The sequence below is a fragment of the Hibiscus syriacus genome, unplaced genomic scaffold (genome assembly GCF_006381635.1).
Source record: "Hibiscus syriacus cultivar Baekdansim isolate YM2019G1 unplaced genomic scaffold, ASM638163v2 tig00117056_pilon, whole genome shotgun sequence".
NCBI classification, from domain to species: domain Eukaryota; kingdom Viridiplantae; phylum Streptophyta; class Magnoliopsida; order Malvales; family Malvaceae; genus Hibiscus; species Hibiscus syriacus.
This window is the reverse complement of record NW_024063539.1, coordinates 6068637-6096173: the sequence shown is the minus strand read 5'-3', so window position 1 is coordinate 6096173 and position 27537 is coordinate 6068637. Positions and strand designations below refer to the sequence as shown.

The 27537-nt window shown below is 37.9% G+C and overlaps 2 protein-coding genes across 4 annotated transcripts in view; one reads left to right on the top strand and one right to left on the bottom strand.

Annotated features, from left to right (window-relative positions):
* Positions 1-921: 921 nt before the first annotated feature.
* Positions 922-27537, bottom strand: part of LOC120198219 (tetratricopeptide repeat protein 27-like) — a 27188-nt gene continuing 572 nt past the window's right edge. The window contains exons 2-21 of one of the 3 annotated variants that reach the window (XM_039199577.1): positions 27159-27300; positions 23466-23797; positions 22780-22861; positions 22419-22698; positions 15667-15725; positions 15170-15259; positions 14622-14713; positions 14367-14465; positions 14162-14239; positions 6467-6551; positions 6282-6340; positions 6082-6151; positions 5787-5878; positions 4914-4976; positions 4727-4793; positions 2780-3043; positions 2287-2403; positions 1907-2059; positions 1332-1476; positions 922-960 (exon numbers count right to left, since the gene is read on the bottom strand). In XM_039199577.1, the coding sequence (XP_039055508.1) occupies positions 1381-1476; positions 1907-2059; positions 2287-2403; positions 2780-3043; positions 4727-4793; positions 4914-4976; positions 5787-5878; positions 6082-6151; positions 6282-6340; positions 6467-6551; positions 14162-14239; positions 14367-14465; positions 14622-14713; positions 15170-15259; positions 15667-15725; positions 22419-22698; positions 22780-22861; positions 23466-23797; positions 27159-27300 (2320 nt within the window). In that variant the 3' untranslated portion in view covers positions 922-960; positions 1332-1380. Of the gene's footprint in view, positions 961-1331; positions 1477-1906; positions 2060-2286; positions 2404-2520; positions 2591-2619; positions 2714-2770; positions 3044-4726; positions 4794-4913; positions 4977-5786; positions 5879-6081; positions 6152-6281; positions 6341-6466; positions 6552-14161; positions 14240-14366; positions 14466-14621; positions 14714-15169; positions 15260-15666; positions 15726-22418; positions 22699-22779; positions 22862-23465; positions 23798-27158; positions 27301-27537 lie in introns of those variants that run through there. The other 2 variants (XR_005523342.1, XM_039199578.1) reach the window with 2 other exon arrangements.
* Positions 17425-27537, top strand: part of LOC120198221 (ataxin-10-like) — a 13037-nt gene continuing 2924 nt past the window's right edge. Inside the window, exons 1-2 of the mRNA XM_039199579.1 lie at positions 17425-17428; positions 20727-20733. The gene's annotated coding sequence lies outside the window, so the exon portion shown is untranslated. The remainder of the gene's footprint in view (positions 17429-20726; positions 20734-27537) is intronic.

The following is a 27537-nucleotide window of genomic DNA, read 5'->3' as shown; positions in this document are numbered from 1 at the left end:
GCACTCTGATTTGTTGGAGAAAACCTGAAACTTATAATTTTGGTATTTGTATCTTCCCTCAATATTATATTAAAAATTAAATTTAAACAAATAAATAATCTTTCTTAATACTTTTTAAAAAAATTTACCACCCATAAACGTGAATCCTCATAAAAATTACCATCCTTTCGTCGATGATTTTAGTCGTAACTTTTTTGCATAATATTTCTTTTTTGTTTGTGGTATAATAATTTTGATCTTACTCGTTTGTAAGGTCTTGAATTTATTCCATAAACCATAGCATGTATTGATTAGGTTAAAATACTGAAAATGCGATACTACCTATTTTCACTTCCAACTATTCTTGAATGTAGAATACATTTTTTCTTACAAAATGCAAAAATGGAAGACATATGAATTAGATATTGAACCCCCACAACAATGTTTTGCAGAGTATGATTGAACACCTTCAATTACTTGAGTAGTCTCCTTCAGCTTTACAGCATAAGGGACACGAACCCGATACCAAAAAACTTTGTAAATGGTTTCTTTTACTTTTAGGGACTAGCAAGGCAGGGAAGCCGATGGAAAGAAAACCTTTCAAATCCTTTAATATGATGACCATGGTTAAATATTAGTATCGGATATAAAATAATTTAAAGAAAACAACTAAAACACAAATCATACAACTTGAAGACGATAAATCTTTTGTTTTACATAACTATTACATTTGTAAACGCATAGGATCTTCAAATTATGTTTCTATTTCTCCAAAAGTAAGTTAAGTCCTCCACCTGGTAAAACTCGAGTGCATAGAGAAAATATGGTTTTAGAACAAAAACTAATTGTAGGGGAATTCTTTGCTCTTCTTATTTTGACTATGGCTTTCTTGGCTACCGTTGACCACTTGGCTGGAACAACCATGGAGAAGATAAGCAATTCGTAATTTGTATCGCCTTCGTTTCGTCAGCCATGTTTTCCCTACATGAAAAAGAAAAGAGACAATGTACGATTATGACTAATGTTGTGGAATCAAGGTGCCATCCAAGCACTAGATTATGTTTTTGTGAGCGTCTTTCTTATGTATGTGCCTAATATGTGTACACATATAAATGTCAACATATGTGCCAAATATATATATATATATACATATATAAGTGTATATATCAAGATGATAATAAACTCTAAACGGTGGTTTAGTTTATCTGCAGTTATGTTGATATTTTATGGGCTAATAATATACATGATTTAGCCTAGACACGCCATCTTGACAACACCAATTATGACCACACAAATTTAGCCTAAACAAAAAACATAGATTCGCATGGTAATAAAAGAAGGTGCAAGCCTACCTTCAGAAGTGGATAGTGAATCCTGCAAAACTTTCTTACTTCCGACTTTTTAAGTAGCTGTAAACTCTGCCTGCAGCTTTATTCTTACTTCATCAAGACAAGTTTCAAGGTTCCTGAATTCTTCGGCGTCTGAAAATGCCCCAGCCTAAAATGCCACTTACAACAACATTACAAGTAATTCATACTTCTAGCAAGTTGTTACAACATGACTAAGGATAAACATAAATGACTGACTTACCATGCACTAGTGACTAAGAAAAAGTCGAGATCAACTACACTCGAGTAACAATTATTTATTGCAAAGTCATTTCGTTTTGAGTTGTTTTAGTTAATCGGACTGTTAGATCTAATGCTCAATATACATGATTTGTTGGATTGATCATGCATTTGGGGCCTAAAGAATCTTCAACTTAAAATGTATGATGAAAACGAATATATTTCAAATCCTTACAGATGAATCACTAAAAATGAATTACGTAAAAAGTTGGAAAATGTTTAAAAGTTAAAATATAGAAAAGATAAATCATAAATGCTGGCAACAACGCAATCTACAATAGTAATACCAAACAACTTGCCTGTTTTAGTGTGTTCTTCAAGTGCATCTCAGCCGTAAGTAGTTCTCGACGACTATTGGTAGAAGAAGAGATATCCATGTAGACCTTACAAAGATCCAACGAGGCCTGTGCAAAGCTTTTAAAGCGGTCTCTATCTTTCCACAAATCAGATCCCTGAGACAGAGAGAGACTTAAATTCATGGCATAACAACAATAAAATCACTAAAAAGCTCTCCTGGGGAGGGAAGAGTTTACAACTTAACCCAGTCCAGAGTCAGAAGCTCAAATAAGCATATATAGTTGGTCGATCATAATGATTTAAAAAATTAAAATTATAAAATTTACAGTAGCATTAATAGCATTAATAGCATATAAGGCACTGTAAATGTAAATGGAGATACCTGATATGATCTAACTTGCTTCAAGAGTGCTTCACAGCACATTGTGTGGTCACCTTTAATTCTATGCCATCTTGCATATAAGCCCCACAATTCTGGCCGACTTTCACTTCGAACTATCTGTATCGGACAAGTCAAATGCATTAGATATTGTGGTGATAGTAATTACTGTTTCCAAATGCATAACTTATTTACTTTTTTGTATCTTAGCTACATCTACAAAGAGAGTAGCCTCACTTCAATTAGAAACGCAAGTATATCATCAACATAGGCATAATTTAGCCACATCGCACAGCCCAAGTAATGCCTGCCTAAAGTAGCATGTTTAAGTACATACAGATCCATATGACAACAAATTTAGAAGTTCTGTGATTGGCGCTAAGCATTAGAACCCTGTAAGGAGACAACTTTTAACTCCCAAAGTGAGAGAGTTCACCAACACTCGTGATAAGGAGAAAAGATACTAGAACATGAGAACCATGAAAGAATTTGAAACCTGTTGTAGAATTTTCCCAAGAAACTCCACCAAATGCTCATTTCCTCCCAAATTTCCAGCAGTCTGCTCAGCATTTCCAGATGGGTTAACAGAATTTACAAGTGCATTGAAACTGGTCTGAATGGAAAGATCATCAACATTGTTTACAGCAGGCAGTCTAATTGAAGTCCTTTCCTCCAAATATTGCATGATTTTTTCGAGTAATTCAACATTAATTCTCTTATTATTGGTCATATTTAAAACCATCTTAATAGCTTCCAGCGCCTACAAAGATAAGTAAAAAGAATATTAAAAAAAAAACAAAAGATGTATATTCTACTTCAAAATGAAAGTAATAGTCATTCAACTAACGGCCACTTGAGAAAATGCTCACATGAAGAGAATCTTGTGACTAACTAGAAAGAATAGTCACAAGGTCTCATTTAAATGCACAAAACTAAGTCATAATTTAAGCGCTTCCATTTATATCCAAAAAGGTCTAGATTTATCTTACCAAATGGTCTCATTCAAAACCACAAGTTACTTTCTATCTCATTGAAAGTCGTTTCCATTTATACACTAACTATTTCATCATTTAGCATCTTACACAACGGGGCAGATTCATATAGTTCATACCAGCAGCGTGGCAAAGACAGTACAGTGAACTGTCTGTAACATATTACTAGCTATTAGGAATAACCTTTTTCTCCTGGGTTCAAAGAGGACCGGGAAAAGGCTAAACTGACCGGAATAATCCACCCAAACAATCTGAAGCTGAACCCCTTAACCTAATTTAACTCTAAGGATTTGCTTGGCACAGCAGAAAACTGAAAGGATGGAATAGGGGAAACAAAGTGGATCTTAGGTGTGCTTCGATAAAAGAGAAAATCAACGAAAAGAAAAGGAGAGAGATGGATGTTTTCTTTCCAAGCCCACAAACCCAATCCGTCCACATTCAGCAAATGGAGGGAGAGGCTGTCAATTAAACCTCTTTCAACAGATCTGACAATTAATCCATAAAAAAAAAAGCAGTGGATGGAAAAACTTGAAAAAATTTCTCCATTTTGCATTTTTTTTCATACAAAGCACATCAACAGAAGAAATAACATGTTTTCCATCCTACTTTTTCTCCTTTCTGGACGTTTTTCTTTCCACCCTCTAAGCAGAGCCTAAATCTAAACAACCCAAACCTGAATAAACAGAAAAAACTGCAACCAACCCACTGAACATATTTTGAGTAAACAACGAACCTGAGGTAATCCAGACCCAGATCAACCAAAAACTGACCCTCAGCTTAAGTCAAATGACAACATTAAACCTAGATCAAGCATACTCTCTGTGTGTGTGTGTGTGTGTTATTAGAAAAGATAAATAAAACTACAAGTTAATATAAAAAAGGGTTTGGATTATTGTTAGACTGATTCCTAGGAGCTGTAATTGGGAGGCAGATAAATTAGCTAAGAAGGGGATTGGATGACTGTTTTAGTTTTTTATTACAAGTAGTAATTGGGTTTGGCTGTTTATGGTTGCTACAAGTGTAATGGTGTAATCTTATGTAATTATTGACTTATCAATAAATTGAGGTACTCTTTTCCTCCTTCGGCTAGTTGCCTCTTTTCAAGAGCCAACTAAGAGGGAGGTTTTTAATGAGGTCTCCTACTTCTATAAAAAATATATATATATATATATATATATATATATATAAAAGTGACCTGAACTCAAACTTAACCTAACAACTTAAACTTGAATAATCTGAAACTCAAAATAATCAGGGAATAATAGTTAAATGCTATAAAATTTTACCTATCATCTGCATAATGCAATCTTCACATGAATCAAACAGAGCCCCCCGATAAGGGCCAAAGAGAGGACTTGCACAATGTTATACCAGATGGGGTATGGTAACATGGCTAATTCTTACCAGCTAAGTAACACCTCAAAACCATACAGCTTAGGCAGGATTATTACCTGACCAGTATTGCCAACATCAAAAGCAACATTACTGTAGTTCTCCCACATCTGCCAGCTGTCCCGTCTGTAATCAAAACAGATTGCAAGTACCATACACCAATAAACAGTGTGTTTGAAAATACAGGCCTGGTGTTTGCATAATGTGTGATTTGTGTGATTTAATCAAAGTAAAAAAAAGCATTACTTATATTTCAAGGCCTCCTTGAAGGCAATAAAGGACTCTTTGTTCTTCTTCTTAACCATATGCCTGCATGATCAACAGATATGTTCCAATTGATTAAATTTTCCATGAACCAAAATCTATACGATCGAAAATAATGACACAATTTCCATCAAAGTGGATAAGAACTATGACAGAGTAATTCCCACATAGAAGGAAGCAGAAAACTCAAATAGTGATATTTGGTTCAGATCAAAAGATATGACAAAAGGCGGTTCAACAAAGATATATCTCAAAAAGTCAAGGAACCAAGCTTTAAAGATCTCAAAAGTCACATCTCTAAACTCCCAAACGAGTCTAAATGAAACTTGAACATGACTTTGTTAGTTACAAAATAAACAATTGTTCCGTAGTATGTCATAGGCAAAAACTTTCTTCAATAGTAGCTTGTACCAAACCAAAATCTTTAGATAACCCCAACTGTAAATCTTTATTTCCACTTCAGAGATGTCACTTTTACAGATTAATTGTACTTTTTGATTAAGTATGGCACAAATGTAGAATGTTATGTTGCTCCAGCTCTTCATTTTCCATGAAGCATCCGTGTCCAACATTCATTTAGAGGACATGGGTAGAGAGCTCTTCATTAATCTAGAAAATGTTATTAATCCAAAGTTAAGATGCATATATAAGAAAAATAATAATTGGAGCCTGTGAAAAAAATGTTAAAGCTGCAAAATATAAAACCCAACCCCATTTTATTGGAGAATCCCCAAACACAAAATTATCCCAGGGATAAAAGCAGTGATTGGCATTTCCAGAAGAGGAGAAAAGTACATATATCTTGGGAAAGAAAATGAAAACATAAGATAAACGATGAAAGAGAAAAGGGCATACAAACAAGCAATATTGTTCCAAGCCTCTCCATTCTCGGGATCAAGTTGCACGGCACGAGTAAAACCATCAAGCGCCTTTTCAATATCCCTAGCCTGTACATGATAATGTTAATCATAAGTTAAAAGGTTTATAACAAAGAAACAAACCTGCATTTTAAAAATCTCTTCTTATTTTTTGAATGAGAAATCCATACTGTTATATATACTCTCTGCATGCAAAATTGGTGCAAAACCTGATAAATAGATCTACGTGTTGCCTAGCGCAAGAAGCAAAACAGAAATATCAAGCTCCATACCTTCAGTGCAGAAGCACCAAGTGCAAACCATCCGTTTGAGTACAATGAATTCAAGGCCAAGGCAGACTCCCTGGTTCAAGTGTAATCAGTTTGTCAGCCAAATAATACTTTTCATTTTATGTCGACCCAAATAAATTATAAGCTACAAAAATTATGAGACATTATAACAGAAAAGTAGAGAAGCAATAAAGTAAACATACCATAAGATCTTAGACTTCTCATATTCTCCTCTTCCATATGCATTATAAGCAAGAGATCGCTGGCACATACAAAAGGAAGTAATAAGAAAAAGGAAATGAAAATTTAATTAAAGACCATTATAATGAAAATACTAAAACAAAACATACTAAAACCAATTTAGTTATAAGAAACCTAAGTCAGTCACCTTAGCTCGCGCTGACCTATCATTTGAAACTTCCAAGGCTTTCTCATAACAGGTATCACTATGTGTAATATCACCCAATGAACACCTACAAAATAAAAATTACATATTAAAATCATAGCAGCTACTATGATAAGCTAGGGTGATGACTCTTTGATCCCTCAAGAAGAAACAACCGAACCAAAAACTAGTACACAGAGTAAATGCATGATGCCAATCATGCCATTAATTCAATTGATTTAATTTGTTTCTGCCTCTTTCAGTCGCAACAGGTAGAGGACTAAGAAGATAAACACTTCATTTTCTTATAAAATTTTTAATTATAATTATTTATGAAAGTAAATATCTCATTTAAAATTATCAAAAATATCATATTCTGAAAAGGTAAATTTTAAAAAAATTAATATTTTATTTTATTACACTAGTTTATTATTACTCTAGATAAACTGTTAGTAACATATATATATTTTTTTATAGGAATGGCAGGCCTCGTTAAAACCCCCTTCATGATTAATGGAACATAAAGTGCTCCTTAATCAGCGGAAGGAGGGAAAGAGTGCCTTAAAATTCATTAAAACGCATAAATTACATAATACTTAGGGAACAATCATATAGACTCCCTATACACACCAACCCATAGCTTAAAAATAACAGACCCAAACATAACCAAAAGACTTTAAAGCTAGCCAATACCAGCCTTAGCTAAGGCATCAGCCTCAACATTAGCTGACCTAGCAACCCATCTAATAATGCCTCCCAAACCTCTTAACTTAGTAACAATTTCGTTCACAAGGTCTACATATACATTGGGACATCTATCATAGTTCTTGATCCAGTCCACCGCAATTTTACTATCAGTTTCAACAATCAAGCGATCCTCAAACTGTTGCTGGATTGAAGCAAAGAAAAACAAACCCTTCTTAATTGCCATTAGTTCTATCAAAATGGGAGGACCCGGACCAGAAGCCTCTTGAAAAGAACCCACAACCGAGCCATTCTCCACTCTTAGAATTCCCCCAACTCCACTTTTCCTCCAATCTGCAGTAACAGCTGCATCCACATTCAACTTTATGTAGCCCTTTGGAGGCCGAGTCCAGGCCTTAATTTTAATGACTGAAGATCTAGAATTAGCGCAACAATCCCCAAGCGCAGGATCACAAATAAGACAGTCCATTAGAATAGACGTCTCCTTATAGACAGCTAAGAACCATGCAACCAGCCGATATCTTGCCATAAAGAAAAGATCAGTCTGATCTAAACTCCCCTTATCAAACACAATCGCATTCCTACATTTCCAGATTGTCCAAAACACCACTCCCGGAATGAACGACCAAATTATAGAACTAGGCACCAAATCTCCCCAAGCTAACAAAAAACTTTTAGCATCAGCTTGTAACACTGAACAAACTCCCCAAAATCTCAAAATTATTCCAAATAGACCACGCGACCGAGCAAGTAAAAAATAAATGAGAAGAGGATTCATCCACCTTCTTACATAATGGACAAACAACATCAACAATTGCTGAAACTCCTCTCTTCTGTAATTCAAGTTTAACTGGCAACCTTTGATACACGACCTGCCACATGAAGATCTCCACTCTAGGAGGCACTAAACCCCTCCAAATATGCTTCATCCAAAAAGAATCTGCTGTCAAAACAGGACAGCAAGACTTCAAACACGAATTAACAGAAAAAATTCCTTCCCCATTCCCTCTCCAAACCATACCATCTGACATCTCATTATTTAGAGTGAAATTATGGATAACATCCATTAACTCAGCAAACTGATCTAATTCCCAATCACTTAAATTCCTTCTCAATTGAATATGCCAAACCCAAACTGAAGACCGAAACTCCCCAAACTCATTAAGCTTCCCATTTTTGTTTATCGACAGAGCAAACAATCTTTGGAAAACCACTTTAAGAGGGACATCAAGCGCCCAACTATCAAACCAAAATCTGATACTCCCACCATTCCCCATCCTAACATTAAACAAACTTCGAAACTTAGTTCCAAATTGATCCTCATTGAAATGGTTCTTAACCATCGATTTCCAGATCCAAGAAGCATTAGTAGGTAGTTTTTCATTGAACGACAAAAAACTAGAGCAAACCTCCTCCATAAGCAAACCTCCAACTCCTCCTCCCCATAAGAATCTAGCCATGATAGCATTGAGTTTATCATATACCGAAACAGGAATCTTGAACAAGGACATATAGTAGGTTGGTAAAGCACACAAAACTGCCTTTAATAAAACCAATCTGCCTGCCATAGACATTGTCTTAGCCTTCCAGCCTGTTAATCTGTTGTAAAACTTCTGCACTACTGGATCCCACATGTGCTGGGAATTTCTCTTAGCACCAAGAGGAAGCCCCAAATATTCGGACGGGAAATGACCTACCAAACAACCTATAGCATTAGCCCACTGAGCAACCACTTCCTCAGAAATATTAATCCCAAATAATTTACTCTTAGTGAGATTCAATTTAAGGCCTGACATAACTTCAAAAACTCGAAGAACCCTCTTAACATTAAGAATCTGAGTCTTCGATGCATTGCAGAAGATGATGAGATCATCTGCAAATTGCAGATGAGACAAATTAACAACATTCTCGTCTTTGCCAACTGTCAGGCCACAAAACAGGCCTGACTGTACTGCTTGGATAATCAGAAGATTAAGCAATTCACCAACAAGATTAAACAGCAAAGGGGAGAGGGAACAACCCTGTCTAAGACCTCTAGACAACGAAAATTCATCCGTAGGAACACCATTAACCAGCACTGACATCGAAGCTGTAGTGACACAAGTCCGAATCCAGCTACACCATTTTGATCCGAAACCCATTTTATCCAAAACTTTAAAGAGAATGTCCCAATCTACCGTATCATAAGCCTTCTTAAAATCCACCTTAAAGACACAAGCCTTCAAACCTTTCTTCCTCCATAAGTCGATACCTTCATTAGCAATAAAAGAACAATCCAAAATTTGTCGACCCGGAATAAAAGCAAATTGTGAGTCACTGATAATATCCTTGATGCAACCTCTCAACCTTCTCGACAGACACTTGGACAGAATCTTGTACATCCCTCCTACGAGAGAAATAGGTCTTAAATCATCCAAACCCCCAATATTAGAACCATTCGGGATTAAGGTAATGAAAGAATGATTAATGCCATTCTCCCACTCCTTTCCCAAAAAGAAATTATGGAAAAACTTTAGAATATCCCTCTTCAAGTGAGGCCAGAATTTTTTGAAGAAACCCATATTCAACCCATTTGGCCCAGGAGCTTTGTTACTATCACACGAGTTTATGGTATCCCAAATCTCTTCTTCCGTAAACTCCTTCTCTAACAACAAACGCTGCTCGAGAGAAATTCTTGAGAAGTTCAAATTAATATCCTCCACTTCCAAGGTAGAACGATGATTAAAAGCTTTAAAAAAATGTTCTCTGACAGTAGACTTTATAATAACCGGATTTTGATAATTTTACCATCAACATGAATTGCATTCATAGAATTCATCCTCCTCCTAATGGAAGCACTTGTGTGACAAAACTTAGAATTTCGGTCTCCATCTTTCACCCACTTTTCTCTTGAATTTTGAAACCAAATTTGCTCCTCAACTCTGTAAAGTCTCCACAATTCATTTCTCCATTTCCTCAATTCTGCCGCATTGACATCTACATTGGCACTCTGATTTTGCTGCAAACTTAATTCAAACTGATGAATATTATCTTCCAGAGCAGCAATATCCAGCCGTGGAAACTGTTTCCTTACCCCAGACCAGCTCTTAATGGCTGCCTTTGTATTCCTTAGAATGCTCAAAATTCCAGCTTTTTTCTTCTCCTCCTTGAACTCCTTAATGGACTCAACCACCTTCTCTTCAAAACCATCCTCAGACATTAAATAATTGAACAATCTAAAAGGCCTCTTCCCCCAATTATCTTCCCCACTCTCAAGAACAATAGCATTATGATCCGAGATAGACTTTGGTAGTAAAAATTGGTTGATACAGTAAAATTCTTCTGAGAACCTGACATTAACCAGGAACCTATCTAGTTTAACAACAGTTGGAACATCCCGATTGCTGCTCCATGTAAATTTCCCCCCTATTAGAGGCAAATCAATAAGACCCGTTTGCTGAATAAAAAGCCTAAAGATTTCCATCGAGTTCCTATTTTGAGCCATACCATCCTTCTCATCCTCTGTTAAGTAGGCATTGAAATCTCCTCCCACGCACAAAGGGACATTGTAACCATTAATGAACAGTCCCAGTTCTTCAAAAAACCCTGCCTTCTCTTCTTCCACAGAAGGACCATAGACATTAATAAACCCACATTTAAGTTGGTTGGACTTAAATTTCCCGAACACTGCTAAAAACCTCTTATGAATATGATGCTCTTCTAACACAAAAACAGACTCATCCCAACAACTAAAAATACCTCCTGAAGAGCCTTCTGCTGGAGACACAACAAAACCTTGCAACTTATTCAATCCACTCCTTCTCAAGAAAGCGAAAGGTAAATTCTCAAGTTTTGTTTCTTGAAGAAAAAGAAAAGATGGTTTTTTCTCTGAGATTAATTTCTGAACAACTCTCTGCTTTTCTTTTTTACCCAACCCCCTAACGTTCCAAGACAAAATAATAAGCCTCTGCATTCTAAACTTATATGACAAAACCAGAAAAAAACCTATGAATTGCCCCCGACCTCAGCTGACCGCACTCGAGCCTTTTTCCAAGTCCATAATCTTTTGTAAAAAAGCATCCTTCCCTTCCTTGAAAGAAACTCCCAGAATCTTACTGATTTCCCATGTAGCAACAGCTTCTTCCAACAGCACAGGAAAAGCTGATGAGGATAATGTGGACACACTGGCATGTTCCACAGCTTCCCTAAAGAGTGATCTTCTAAATCTCCTATTAAGACTCCTCATCCTTGGACCACCATTGTCTCTTTCTGAAGACCCAGCAGCTACTGGAATTTCAGAATTCCCACCCTCTGAACTTGCAGCCCTACTTAACTCCTTACTGGACTCCCTTCGAGAATCCTTCTTACCAGCCTGCACGTCTTTAATCCACAACTTTCTTCTCTTAGACCTGCAGTAAAACCTCTTGAAACTCCTAACTAACTTCCTGCGAACCGGGCCGGACTTCACAGAACTTGCAGACCGAGGCTGTGAACCACCTGATGAGCTTACCACCTTAACCACTTTAACAGACCCCATACCATCTTCAATCCCAGCTGGATCGTTAATCTTATCTGCAGCAGAACAGAATTTTTGGCCAATAACTGGGTCCAGACCACTCAACACTGGACTTGATGTACCTATCCGAAGCCCATTCTCCCAGTCAACTTTATCATGCTCAAGAGACTCACCCCCCATACACATTCCACCTTCTATTCCTCCAATAAAGGCTTCCGACTTCCCATGCTGGGTGGAGACAACCACTGCATCTTCCACTCCTCTACACTTGTCCACCGAATAATTAAATATTGAATTTGAACACCCATTGAAACCTTTTCCATTTTCCAAGACATTGTCATGGTGGGATCCTTGGGCCCATTCCAACAGCCTAGAATGAGCTCCTGACTTGTCTTGACAACCCACGTGCCAACCATTCTGCACCTGAACGTCCTCTTGACTGCACTTAGCGGAATTCCCCGCCCCAGGAACCTCTGGAACATCCTCTTCCACCAATCCTGACAACTCAGGAAAAAAATCATCACCACATTCCACCTTAATTTTGATCAGGAATTTCCTCCCGTAAGTATTCACGCTCATATGCTCAGGGATGTCAAAAGGACTGACGACCCTAATCAGCAGATGCGCCACCCTGCAGTCCACTCTTTGGGCAGTTTCGTCTTTGATCTTCACTAACTCCCCCCACCTAGATGCCAAACTAGTAAAGAAAGGAACGGACCAGCAATTTAATGGCACTCCAATAATGGACACCATACAAAAAAGGTTGGGGGATGCCACCCTCATCCAAAACAGGTTCCAAATACTCAAACCAGAAAGATAGAGCTTCCCAGTTTCCTTCTGTCACCCTCCTTTTTTCCTCCGCCGACTGGAAAACAACCAAGCAAGCATTTTTTGCAAAGCCCCATCTAACGACCTTAACATCGAAACCCTCATTTCTTAACGCTTTCTGCACAAAATCTACTTCAAATATTGCTTTGCAAATCCCGGTAAGAGACGATCTTAACCAGACCCTATCATCCACCGGAATAAAAACATCCATAGGTTTTCTCCTCTCCTCCATAGGAAAAAAAATTGTCCTTCTTGACACCCTCTGGAACCTTGTTCACCCCAACAACCGTATCCTTAAAAGTCCTACCATCATAAAACCTACCCATCAACTCCATCTTCCTAGCCCTTTCAGTATTAGACAAAACTCTTCCCACATTTTCCCTCATTGATGCCCCACTAGATGAACCATCTACCCTCTCATCTACCTGCCTCCTTAACGGAGAGGCTTTCTGATACTTAGCTACAGACACTGAGATTCTCCTTCCATCAAACAGGACATTGTTCATATTTTCCACTACATTACACAGATCCTCCTTACAAGCGAAGTGGACAAAAGCAAACGTACTAACCTTATACTTCGGTCTGTTATTAAAAAGAGGAATGAACACCTTAATAACTTTCCCATAAACACTAAAACGGTTCCATAACTCACTACGACGCACTTGCTTACTAAGATTGTCAACAAAAGCTGACCATAAAACTCCTCCATGGACCTCTCTAAACTTGTTAACAGAAAACTTGCTTTTCGAAAACTCATTCTCTCTCTCTCTAACTTTCTGCATTCTCTCCACCTTGAAAGACCTAAGAAGGGAAGACTTGGTGCATTTTTGTGAAAGTTGATTGCTAGTTTTGATTATAGTGATGGATCGGAGGATGGCCTCACTTTTTCTTTCCGTTTCACGGATGCTTGTTAGTAACATATTAGATCTTACAGATTTCAAAAATGGATTCATCTTCATCATCGTTGTTAAGATTGCATGACAATCGTACTTCACTTGTATGTAAACAGGGAATTAAGTTTTGTTGGCAGGTCCCAACTGGAATTTATAATTTTTTATTAAATTTAAATTTTATTTTCTTAATTGAATTTTAATTTTTTTTCACTTTGGAATTCGACAATTCGTCAACTACGTAAATAAGTTCCAAAGATTTAAAAATGAAAAATCTAAATTTTTCAACACTTGAAATCCAATTTCTAACTTTTTGAAAGACAAAAGTGCACTTTGCAAGTATGATTTTACTTTTATATAGACTTGTTATGTTAGGATTGGTATTATACTAAAATCAAAATGAAATGTGGAAATGTATACTCTTTGCTGTTAACTTTGTTATTGATGTTTGACTTTACGAAGGCAAAAGCGCACTTCGATATAAAACCAAAAAAATATTTTGAACACTTACTACATAGAATTTTTATGTTATGATCAGTCTACGTTTTAGTTATTTGCTCAAGTTCAATTAATTCTGATCGCCTCTTTTAAGCAAATTTAGAATGTAAAAGCAGGTAGAAAGAAAGCAAGTTAGGAAGCAACGAAAAAAAGCCAAGCCAAGTCAATGAAACTGGCATTTTTAGCGTAGGCACAAGCTTTGAAACAAACATGTTTAATTTGAAATCAAAGGGATAAAAAATACAATATGAGAAGATCAATAAAATAGGTGAATCCACATACCATAACTTTGGGTCTTTTGGTGCTGTAGACAGCTGCTTCTTGATGAGTTCAAATGCAGCTGCTTTCTTCTCCAATTTTCTGTTTACGCGAGTCACATTTCACATGATATTGAAATATGAAACATAGAGTTCCAAAAAGAACAAAATGTACGGATGAACATAGAAGGAAATCTAACTCGGAAAAGAGACAATATAGTTCATCATACCTGTAGCAGTATATTACATTATCCCACAACTCCAAATCCTCAAAGACTTTAAGGGCCTCTCCAATCAAACCACAGCTGACTAAAATCTCACCATATTGCCTAAAATTATGAGGAAAATGAGAAAAAGTGAATAAAGGAACACTGCAAGAAATTGTTAAAATAATTGGCTCTATTAAAGAAGATACATATACAAACTACAGCCAACAACATTATAAGATATGCTGTAACCTAATGCAAAAACAAAAATATATTTACTTCCGAAGAGCAGGAATTGTCGGGATATAAACAGCATAACAAAAAGGAAGCCTCAGTGGAACCCCAAGTGAAGGCTTATGAATACTCTCAACCTGAAATAGTGCAGAATAATTTTGTTAAAAAACAAAATGGACTCCAAAAAATACTAAAACTGAAAAAGTTGACGTCACATACAGTAGACTTAAGAAAAGAAACAATGATAAAAGAAGCAGCTTCTTATAAACATCAAAAGTTAACTTCTTAGAAAAATTCCTACAAGATGCATGCCTAGTTACTCAACACAAAGGTAGAAAAGGCATCAAACTTTGACATCCATCATGGTATTTCTAGTATAGGGTATCAATTAATATGTAGACGTTATGAGTGTATGCTGCAAACCAAAAAAGAACGTTCGATAGTAATAAATGTAACATTACTAATTGGACACTACAATTACAGAAAGAAAACCGAACATAAGCAAAGGACAAGCAGGAATATAAAATGGCAAAGCCAAACCATATTTTTAAAAGAGGCCAGAAAAAGTATCAATGTATGGACACTGTTCTTACCAAGTTATCCATCATCTGTAGTGCACGCACCTTTGTGCGACTGCGAGTAGACTCCCATCGAATTCGTAATGTATTACAGAAACACTTCAACTGACAAAAGTTTAAAGCAAGAAGCAATCCAAATTAATGTCGTTTAAGATAATTTCAATGCCAAACAACTTTTTGCGATTAAAAAAACTGATAGTTTTTTTTTTATAAGAATTTCAGGCCTCATTAAAAACTGATAGTTCATCAAATAGATAATTCTGATGGTGGTTATATCATCTTTCTTCTGATCAACAAGCATCATGTTGCTATCTCGACTACATTAAGATTGCATATCCAATTCTGGCAAACTTAGTTTAAAGAAAAACTCCATATGTAAATCAAAAAGAACATCTAGGAATTTAATTCACATTTAATACAGTTAAATATTAACTATTTAAACCCCTCAAACAAACTTGTGTACAACTTTGTTTGACCCAGATAACTAGACACTTTTGCATTAATCAGCTTACAATGAAGAACGAAGGTTTTTGAGAATCAATTGCCTCTATATACGGAGCCATATCCCAACCTGAAACAGAAATAGAGCAGTAAGTTTTAAATAAAGAAAAGTAGCCTAGACATTTAATTTAACTTTCTGATAGGAAAGATAGGTAATAAAACCAACTCCTATTCTATACGGATAATATCCGAGTTTGTCGAAACTCAGTCACTCTTTTTTTTTATAGGAATTGAAGGCCTCGTTAAAAACCTCCTTATTGATTAAAGGATCTTGTAAAAAAGCTCCTTAATCAGCGGAAGGAGGAAAAGAGTGCCTTAAGATTCCATTAACCATAAGATTCAAAAGATACAACCAGGTGGCCACCCCCAACATAAACAAACAACCAAAAGCAACCGAAAAAACCCTACACAACCACACTAACACAGCGGAAACCATCTATGCTACAACAACAGTCACAAGAATGACTGACCAGACTTAACACCTGAACTCAGTCACTCTTTTAAATAAGGAGATATCCATAACTTCCATTATTATGCAGTGTATATTAATCTCTTAAATTAAGGGATCTTAATTTGTGTTGTTAGGACTAAGGGACTCATTGATATATTAGTTTCCATACTTATATATTCAAGTATTTTTGTATTAGCCAATGAAGAATTCAGTTTATTTTTCTGAACTTAAATAATATCAGACCTATAATAACAATGCGATGATAAAACATAGAAGGGATAGCTACAAAATCATTCTCAATATATGGCTACAAAGTTCCACAAACAGTACATGTGATTGTTTCCCTTTTCCTGGAACTTCTCTGGACTGAAGATGAAGGTGAGCGAAATTGGTCATCAAAGACTTCTAAAGTTTAAAAATAATTTTATGAAGGCTATAGGATGAAACTTCCATACAAAGAACCAATGAGCGACTGATAATTCACGTGGGCGTGGTATGCTTATCAAGGGGAATGAGTTTGAGAATGTTGTTTTAAAGGATATGGGGGATGTGAATGTTTGCTATGGGGAGACAGCAAGTGGTGGGAATCCAAGTCAGCAGGAAGGTGGGGGGGACTTTATTGAAGGTTGTAAAAGGGGTTTGGGACTTGGAGATTTTTCTCTTCCAGTCGTTAAGGCCCAGCTGGATGGTAATGAGGACTGCCTTGTCTCTCCTAAGGCGGTTTGTCCCTCTGGGCCGGCATGTAATTGGGCCGGGGACAAATGCTTTACTCATTCCAACATTAGATCAAACCTTCCTGCAGAAGTTGGCAGTTATTTGGTGGGGAGGATGTGTACTAGGGAGGAGGGGGAGTCTTCTCAATGTGGCCAGGAGGCTTGTCTGGTTATTGAGCAGTCTGATGGGCAGAGAGGTAGCCTTAGGGATCTCCGTCCGGGTACTATTTCAGTGGGTCCTTTGAACATGAAATTGGTCATGGAGGGCCTCAGTTTAAACATTAATGAGGATTGCTGTTCTAATTCGAGTGTTAGAGATCCTATTTCGTCTCCTCGAGATAGAACCAGTCCAGTCAAGGTCCTTTCACGATCTAACAACCTTAGTTCTCAGAGACGGTTTAGAGTGGCCCCTACTCACTCTGGCAGTGTGGGCTCGGAAGGTGAAGTGGTCATTAATTTCTGTGATAGAGTTTATAGTAGGGCGTTTAGGAGTTTGGTCAGGGATTCCTTGGACCAAGGCAGGGAACCCACGCAGTCTGTGCAGGATTATGTGGAAGCTAGGATAGAAGCTGCTGCTACTAGGGAGGTTTGTGACATGCTGGGAATCTCGTTTAAAGGGGGGAATCAGGTGTTAGAAGAGGAGATTGTTAAGTTGCAGTTGAAGGGGCCATGTAATGATTCCTGATCGTCTGAGTAGGAGTGTTAGGGGGTGTTGTGAGGTTTTTTTCGCATGTCTAATCTTAAATTTATTACTTGGAATGTTAGGGGGCTAGGGAAGAAGGAAAAAATCAGAGCAGTGGCTAGGTTGGTCTCTATTGAAAAGTCGTCCCTTCTGTTATTACAAGAAACTAAGCTTTCAGTCTGTCGTAGTGGCTTGAGAAGGAAGTTAGGGGCTAATTTCCTGCAGGGCAGTAGCTTTTCTCCTGCTGATGGTTCGGCAGGGGGCTTGATGTGTTTGTGGAATGAGGATGTTTTCGAGGCCGGTTCTGAGCATAAGGACAGGAGATTTTTGGCTATTTCAGGGAGGTTTAAGTTGAGTAATTTTGAGTGTGTTATAATAAATGTATATGGCCTATCAGTAGAGGCTGACAAAGAAGAGTTTTTTAGAGAGTTCATGTGTTATGCGGGTAGTTTGAATGTGCATGTTTGTATAGGGGGGGATTTCAATGCTTATCTCGTTCCGGAAGAGAAATGTGGTTTTACTCAGAATTGGCACTCTATGGATTTGTTTAGATCTTTTATTAATTTTTATAATCTGATGGACTTACCGCTGGTAGGGGGCGGTTCACTTGGTGTAATTTTAGAGAGTTCCCCACTTGGGTTAGGCTGGACAGATTTCTTATTACTGGATCTTTTTTAAATTTTCTTCCTAATGTGATTCAAAGAATGCTTCCTAAATCCCTTTCGGATCATAATCCTGTCGTGTTAGCTGAGGAAAGTTTTAATTGGGGTCCTAAGCCGTTTCGTTTTTTTTTAATTATCTTCTGGAGGAGGAGGGGTTTCCTGGGGTGGTTGAAAATTCTATTGCAATTTCGAGGAATGGTTTCGGGGGTAGGGGCTTATTCTCCATTCTCAAAGGGACTAAGCTAGCTATAAAGAATTGGCCAAGGATTAATCACAGAGGGTTTTCGGTAGAAATCTCAGATTTGGAGGAGAGGATTAATGGATTGGAGCTGAAATTTCAGAGTGGGGGGATCTCTGCTCAAGAAAGGGAACTGCTTGTCTGTTCGAGGAAGGAACTGTGGAATTTGCATAGGAAGGAGGAGAGTATTTGGCTACAGCGGTCTAGATTGAAGTGGAATAACGAGGGGGATAAAAACACCAAGTTTTTCCACCATTGTGCAACGAATAGAAGCAGAATTAACTCCATTTCTGCATTGAAGGTGGGTGGGGTGGTTGTTTCGGACCCTGTTCAGCTGAGAGGCTTTATCTCTGACTATTTCAAGGCTGTCTATAACTCGAATTCAACTCTTGAGGTGGATGCTATGGATCTGAACTTTGCTAAACTGAATCATGATCAGGTGACAATTCTCGAAAGGCATTTCTCTGAGCAAGAAGTGTGGGAGGCAATCTCGCAGTCAGACAGCTCCAAAGCGCCGGGTTCGGATGGTTTTACGATGGGGTTCTTTAAGAAATTCTGGCCCGGCCTGAAGGTTTTTATTATGAAGTTTGTTGAAGATTTCTACAATGGAAGGAAATGGGAGCATGGGGTTAACCACGCTTTTATTACTTTGATTCCAAAGACCAGTAACCCGGAAGGCATTGAAGACTACAGACCAATTAGCCTAGTTGGCAGTCTGTACAAAATTATTTCTAAAGTTCTGTCTAGAAGGCTAGTGTCTGTCATTACAAATATTATAAGCCCTACTCAGTTTGCCTTTATCCCGGGTAGGCAGCTGCACGAATGTGCTTTCTTAGCTAATGAAGCTATTGATTTTTGGAGGAAAAGGGGGAGGAAAGGAGTTGTTTTTAAGGCTGATTTTCTGCGTGCTTACGATTCGGTAGAATGGCCGATCTTATTGAGGCTTTTGAAAGTTATGGGCTTCGGAGATAAGTGGATTTCTTGGATTAATCTATGCATATCCTCTGCTTCTATTTCGGTTCTGGTGAATGGTTCTCCCACTGAGGAATTTATGATGGGCAAAGGGCTAAGACAAGGCTGCAGCTTGTCTCCTCTGCTATTTAATATAGTAGGGGAACTGCTGAACCTTATGCTGGTAAAGGCTGCTGATAATGGTTTGTTTGAAGGGTTTAGTATTGGTAGGGAGAATAATCTTTTCTTGTTGACCCACCTACAATTTGCAGACGACCTAATTATTTTCTGCAGGGATTCTCCTACTCAAATTCTGAATGTTAGGAGAGTGTTGAGGATCTTTAGTCTAATGTCAGGGTTAAATCTTAATTTATCCAAGAGCAAGCTGTTCGGTGTTAACTTGGGAGAGGAACTTTTAGAAGAAAGGGCTTCGGTGGTAGGCTGTGGAGTGGGTACTCTGCCTATGTCTTATCTTGGTCTTCCGGTTGGTACGTCCAAGAACTCTGATCTGCTGTGGGAACCAGTGATCCAGAATTTTTCTTCGAAGTTAGCGGGTTGGAAAGCTTCAACTCTATCGTTAGCGGGGAGATTGGTGCTAGTGAAGACGGTGTTGTCATCCTTGCCGATTTTCTTCATGTCCATTTTTAAAATTCCCCCCAAGGTTAATCGTAAGCTGAATTCTATAATGGCTAGTTTCCTTTGGGGGGAAGGTCCAGAAAGAAAACGGATTCATTGGGTTAATTGGAATTTGGTGTGTAAACCGTTTGACGAGGGGGGCTTGGGTGTTTTGGACCTGAGTTTGATCAATCGAGTGCTACTGGGGAAGTGGGTTTGGAAGTTTGCTAACGAGAAGGATTCATTATGGAAGAACTTGCTCTGCTGCATTCACAATAGCAGCAACTTATCCTTATCTTTAAGTTCGGCAGTTTCTCCTCAAGACTCTTGGGTTTGGAGAGGTATTAGGAGTAACTATGAGAAGAGGGATGAAATTGGTGATTGCTTGAGGTCAAACTCGAAGATGCAAGTGGGGAATGGTAGATCTATTGCATTTTGGAATGATGTTTGGGTAAATAATTCAACTCTTAGAGAACAATTTCCAAGGATTTTTGCTCTTTCTACTAATAAAGGGGGGAGAGTAGCTGATTTTGGTAGTCAGGAAATCAGTGGTTGGGTTTGGAATATTCAATTAAGGAGGAATTTATGTGACTGGGAACTTGATCAGTGGATTTCCCTAATGTCCTTGCTGGACAACATTGGATTGTTGGAGTCAGTCGATGATTTTTTGGCCTGGTCTGGGATTGGTGACGGTCAGTTCTCGGCTAAATCATGTAGATTGACCATCTCGGGCAGATCTAGAGGGAATTTCCAGTGGAGCAGTTGGGTGTGGTCTGGTTTGGCTCCTCCAAAGGTTCAAACTTTTTTGTGGCTGTTAGAGTAGAGCTGATAAAGCGAGGGATACCATTGGATAATGTTTTATGTCCTTTATGTCTTAAGGCTGATGAAACAATTCAACATCTTTTTATTGTGTGTCCGATTGCGGGGGAGTTATGGAGCAAGTTCCTTTGTCTTTGGGATGTAGTAACTGCTCTGCCTAAGGACCCTAAGTCTCTATTGTGCTCTTGGCCTCATCTTATGGCTTCGTCTTCTATTTGGAAGTTTATCCCCGGTGTTGTTTTATGGTCTACTTGGATAGCTAGGAATTCGGTGGTGTTCGAAAACGGTAAACTTGACTTGGCTTTACTGTTTTTCATCTCCAAATTCAGGCTGGCGAACTGGTTTTTAGCAAAATATCCTAAGGCAAATATCCAAGTCGACTTATTGGTAGGGGATCCAAGGCTTGCTGACACTATTGGAGTGTGCCCTCCTAAGTTGAGGAAGGATACGTGTTGGCACCCCCCTCCACCAGATTTCTTTAAGTTCAATGTGGATGGGGCGGTAAGGTCTGATGGTTTACAAGGAGGAATAGGGGGAATTCTGAGAGACTCGAACGGCTCTAAGCTTATCTCCTTCTCTACTGCTGTGGGTCCTGGTCCGCCCTTGTTTGCTGAGTTGAAAGCAATTAAAGAGGGAATTGTTGTTTTTCTTTCATCTCATTGGGCGGGGAAAGGTAGATTAGTGATAGAGAGTTATTGTTCTAAGGTAGTGGATTGGATCTTGAGGCCTATTTTGACCCCCTCTTTTTTCAGAACTTTGGTCGGGGACATTGCTGCCCTAGTTTCTGCTAAGGACATTTTGGTTAGATGGGTCCCTAGGAGCTGTAATTGTGAGGCGGACAAGCTAGCTAAGGAGGGGATAGGTTGAACGTTTTGAGTGTCATCGTTGGTATGTTGTGTTTCTGTTAGGATTTGTCAGTGTAAAGTGTATCTTATGTAATTCGGTTTATTAATAAAATTGAGGTACTCTTTTCCTCCTTCAGGTTGTTGCCTCTTTTTAAGAGGCAACGATGATGGAGGTTTTTAACGAGACCTCCTATTCCTATCAAAAAAAAAATAAACAAATAAACTGATTGTTCTTAATTATTTCGAATAATTTAAATTTGTGAGCATTTTTTTACTCTTCATTGGCCAAATCCAAACAGGCTAAAATCTGAGAAGCGAACAGCGGCAGAAGATAAAGAATCACTTCATTAATTTGAAGCAAGGACAGGGAATAATTGAAGGGTGACTAGGAATAAAAAAAAGAAGTGCTTGTGAAAAGGAGCTATGGTTTAAGCAACAGGGTTTTACTTTTACTTTTGGAGGCAATACATCTGATGCTCGCACAAGAATATGAAAAAATCTAATATGAATAGGCGTAAACTATACAAGAAGAGACTACAAAGAACACAATATTCATGATGTCAAGACCTTTTCCTAGCTTAGATAACAATGTCAAGCCTATTGTCCTTACTTTACATAAAGAAGGCACCCACAATGAATTCAAATTCATGCCTACTGATTCAGGAAGATTTTATTTTTCTGAAGACTCCTCGCCTTAGCAAAATAATTATAATACCATGTTACAAAAACCAAAAGCAACGTTCATACCAGTAAAAGGGTCCAATAGAATAATATTTGATCCCCATACCTTGCATTTCACCATGTGGACAACCCTTTTCAATTAGCAGGCATTGTGCTAAAACCACAGCCTGCTGGACTGCTGTTAAAGTGGAAGCAACACCACCACACTCATTCTTTCCAAAATCATTACCATTCTCTACCAGCTTTGGAGTCATAAATATGTCAGACGCTTCACTGACATTTGGACTAGTCAACTGATTGTTGGGAGTTATGGAAGTGTTTATATCACCACTTCCTGATTCCGAGTTTGTATTTGCAACCAATATCATTTGTGCCTTTGGTTCTACCTAAGGAAAGATGATTCCTAATATTAATAATAATTGAACAAAAATTCATAACAAATGCGTTATGAAGACCTCAAAGTTTACCTGATGTACAGTTCGTAACCCAAGAATGCCAGTAACAGAGAGCTGAAGACCAGCAGCCAATTCGGCCGACTCGAAGTCTAACCTGCAACGAGGAAACTGACTTCAATGAACAAAAATAAGCTTCAAAACAGAAGAACCTTGTACAACTAGGAACCTCAGGCAACTCATCAAATAATCATGGTTTGGAGTTAAAAAGAGGTTTGTGCTGAAGAGAAAAATAGCAAAGCATAACATGACCTCCAAGAGTGAGAATACAAGGCTTTCAAAATTTCCCTTATTATTCAATAATCACATTTCCCTCTACATATTTCAAAAATGGCATGAAATGTTGACACTAAAAAAAAACCCGTAAGCAACTACCATGCCTTGAGAAAAGGTGTGGTCGACTAGGTAAAACCTGTTAAAAACAACTATTTCTTGTGTAATATCACAAATACATATTGACAGGCAAAAGATGAGACTTGGAATAGACTTATCACTCAAATTCTGAAGCATGCAACAATGAATCAAAATAATGAGCAGTTAATTGATGCAATAATGAACAGCTCCACAAATGTATGTACAATTCCATTAAGATCAGATCAAGCTATGTATAAATTTTCCTATCAATTGGTTCAATTAATACCCTTCGAAATAAGCATCAATATATCGGTAATAAGCCTACACCATATTTTCTTGAAACTCACCTGCAATGATCAAGTCTGCCATAAATATATTCTAGTACCCCTGCTTCTAAATGAACCATTGAAACAATTGTTGATGCTTCCCCATCTTGCAATTGATCACCCCAGTAACTTGTCACTTTTTCCAAACTTCCAAAATGATAAGAATTTTCGCCCTTAAATACTTGCAATAAGTCAAAAAGTGAAGAAGACCGCTCATCCAAAATTCGTTGATGAATAAGTAAAGCTCTAAACAGCCACCAAGAAATGCTCTTGATTTTAAATGTGGACGTGACACTTGCTTCAAATAGTAGATCTCGTGTCTTCAGGAGTAACATTTTGGCAAAAACTATGTACTACAAAGCAAAAAAAAGACAATCTTAAGTAAATTTATAGAAATCAAACTGTAAAGTTGAAATCAAGAACATGTCCACAACGACAAACTAAATCCTCAAATTATTCGAGGAACAGATTTCAATTTTCAGATTTTATACGGAGATGTTAATATTATTGTATAAAACAATAGTTGAAATCACAATAAAGAGTTGAAATCAGCTAGATATGTACATGCGTGCATTATTTAACTTATCATTTTTTATAATATATGATCTGCATTTCATCATCTGCTTCTATTTTAAGAAAAGGCAAAAATAAATTGCAGACGTCAAGTAAAAAAGACAACAAAATCCTAATAATTTGTCAAACAGCAAACAAAACTGTAAATTAGCAACACTCAACTGGCATGTCTCCCATGTCCTCTTCAATAATCTTTCAAATTGGATTCACTTTTTGTTAGCATGGATGAAGATAGAAAGTACTTCTATGTTCTTTCCTATCACCTTCTATCTTTTTTTTTTTTTGATAGAAGTTGGAGGTCTCATTAAAAACTCCCTTCATATTCTTCCACATACTTAAAAGTATGTTGAAGAACACTGGAAGGGAAAAAAGAGTACCTCATATTTTATTAAATAGAAGACCAAGTACAAGTGGTAACACCGAACCCTCAAAGGGGAATAAAAACCAATACAAACCATATCACCTAAAAATCTTACATCTTCAAACAAAAAGCCCCTAAGACAATAACCCTATTTCTAAAATACACCTCAAGATGTAAGATAACATAGCAAAACAAAAACCAACAATTACAACCACAAACTAAAAAACGCCTCTGAATACAGCTGTCGAACAATCACAGTCCAATTGGAGGAACAAGTTCTAAAGAGATATCGCAATCTTCAGGGACCCAAGAATTAGGTTTGAAGGAAGGGTCAACTTCATGCACCAAGATTTTGAATAAATTATCCCCGACCTTCAACTCTAATAACTCATCAATTCTCCCTTGAGCATTTGTAAGTATTTGAATTTTAACTCGGTCAAAAGACGAAGGGAACTCACAACTGTTATCAATTGCTATTAACTTGCCCCACTTAGTAGCTATGTTTTTTAAAGTATCCCAATTCCAAGCGTGAAAAGGAATACCTTCGCAAACTAACCACACGCGCCGACTCTCCACCACAAGACTCTCTGACCAAGTTTCCACTCTGGAAAACCATTCTGCAAGAGTCTCTAACTTATCTTCCTTCACGCTTCTCAACAAATCCGAGTCCTCAAAAACCATTAGAACTACATTTCCAGCAGCTCTCATTAGCGTGAAACCCGCTAGTCCTTTGGCTTGTATTTGGTTAGCAAGATTACCAATCTTGATAAAGTTCTTGCACCACCCAACAAGACAGTTGTTCAACACTTGAAGTTTATCTTTGTCCACAACACCCTCAACTTCACAGTGTTTAAACCTCGGAAGATCTTCCATCCCAGACTTACTTTGAACAGCTGTCGAGGACTTTCGCCAGAAAGACTGTCTAGGTTTATATTTAGCCAGAAAGACTCTAATTTTGTTGCCGTAAATATGATTACCATTCATCTTAGAAATCGTTGTCCTTGCTTCTTCAATTATAGCAAAGCGAATAAACCCAAAGCGAAACCCTTTCGAGTTTCTTTTTTGGGGAATGAATGCATCAATAACTTGACCATGTGAGCCAAATATAGATCCAAGTCTCTTCCAATGGATCTTCTCTGGAAGGTTCTCGATAAAAATCGTGTAACAACCCTTTCTGAACCCATTGACGATATTTGGTTGACCTTCCTTTGACTGATTATTAAACCCGTTTCTTCTACTTCCCACCACTTCGGACAATTTTACATTGGAATACCCTTTCGAATTGATCTCCTTGGATCCATTATGATCAACATGAGCAACAGAAAGAGCTGGTTTTACGTGTGCTAAAGACAACTTTCCATTTCTATGTTTCCCTTCTTGTAAGCACTTCTTCAAAGGATTGGATGATAATGGACTATCACCCGACCTCCCTGAATAAGTTCCCAAATTTTGTTGATTTTGGAGCATAGGAGAGTTTCGGTAAGTGGTGCCGTCGGGCTCAACTGTCCAACCAGCCTCACGTGCCAAGGCTGCCAGAACATCGTTCCTAGCAGCATGCGGGGGAATTGGGAAGTTACCAAACTGCCTCAATCCGGCCAGCATGCGTCTGGTAAAAACTCGTTTGTTCCGTTTCCGAAACTTTGACCTCTCCTTTTCTTTCTCATTTTCACGTATGTCTTTACTGGAGTAAGAAGAAGAGGCTGCACCGGCGGATCCAGAGGTTCTGAGAAAATTTCCTGGTGAAACTGCATTCTCCTTCATTTTTAAATCCTTTACCCGCTTGTTCAAATCTGCCACTAGTGCTTTTAGAGCCTTAACTCTCGCTTCTAGTTCCTTGGCAGACTCCATAGGAAAATCACCGGCTGCACCACTGCTGTCTGGTTCAAGGAGTTGTGAAATCCTAAATGATGAAGGAGGGACGGTAGAATGCCTCACGTCAGCTGAAACAAACCCTCGAAGACGGCTGGGCTAAGACGGGGGTTGGGGTTCCATGGTGATTTCTCAGTTGTTTAACGATGCTCGACACTAGAAAGCTCGAGATTAGGTCGCAATAAGGCGCTGCGATCGGTAATGTGGCGGAGTCGAACTCGGCCGGCGAGAGGCGGCGTAAATCTGCAGTTGACGGAGTGTAGATCTGCGACGAATGACAGAGTTTTTCGCAAAAAAAGGTCCAGATCTGTGTTCACCTTGAGCGGACGACCATCCCAGGAAAAAACGACGTCAAACAGTGGTTCGAGTATAGCGGCGGATTGCTGACGGCGGCGGCAGACGGCGGCAGCGGACGACGAAACACTGTCGGAGGAGAAACCACTTTTATTTTTTAAAACACCTGGGCCCTAGAGAGAAGCTCCCGCTTCTCTCACTAACACGTTGTATGATATTAGAAGATCCGGTGGAGGTTTATCACCTTCTATCTTAACTAAGCATTAATAAACAAAATCACCCACCACTTTTCCATCCTCCAGCTCCTACATCTTATCAAGAAAAACCAGTCTCTCTATTACTCTCCTACTTGGTTTCTACAATGAGGCTAAAAAACTGAGTAAATAACTAAAGAAAAGGCCAACTAAAATATTATAATGATTTAAGGAAAAATATTCATCCATGTTTTACTTCTTCAAACTCCTTTCTCTTTCACTTATAGACTGCAATCTAAAAGTTTTTGATCATTACTTCATAGGTGAAAAGCAAATAGTAAAAGCAGCAACAACAGAAAGAACTTAACAATTTTTATTTCTATAAATTTGGAGGACAGGCTTATGAACTGATAATATACATACCTGAAGATAAGAGAACTTGCCAAGCAAATCTGAGCCAGCAGCCATGAGTTGATTCCTCGCCCAATTCTCCCATTCCACCATCTCACTTCCTTCCCACCACGCCTTCATTGGTAGTGGACGCTTCGGTAACCCATCCACGGGCCTAATTTTTGAAGTCATGATATTTTATATAAAAAAGGAGAGAAAAATTTAGTCTTATAACAAAAGTATTAGCAGAAAATAAAATTCATAAATGATTAAAAACAAACAAAATACTAGATGCAACCTCAAATTTGACATATTTTTTACATAAAAATAAAATACTGAACACATTTTCTGGCTTTATGAAAACGTAAATTATTTATTCCGATTTTAGAGAATATTGTTGGAATTTATATCA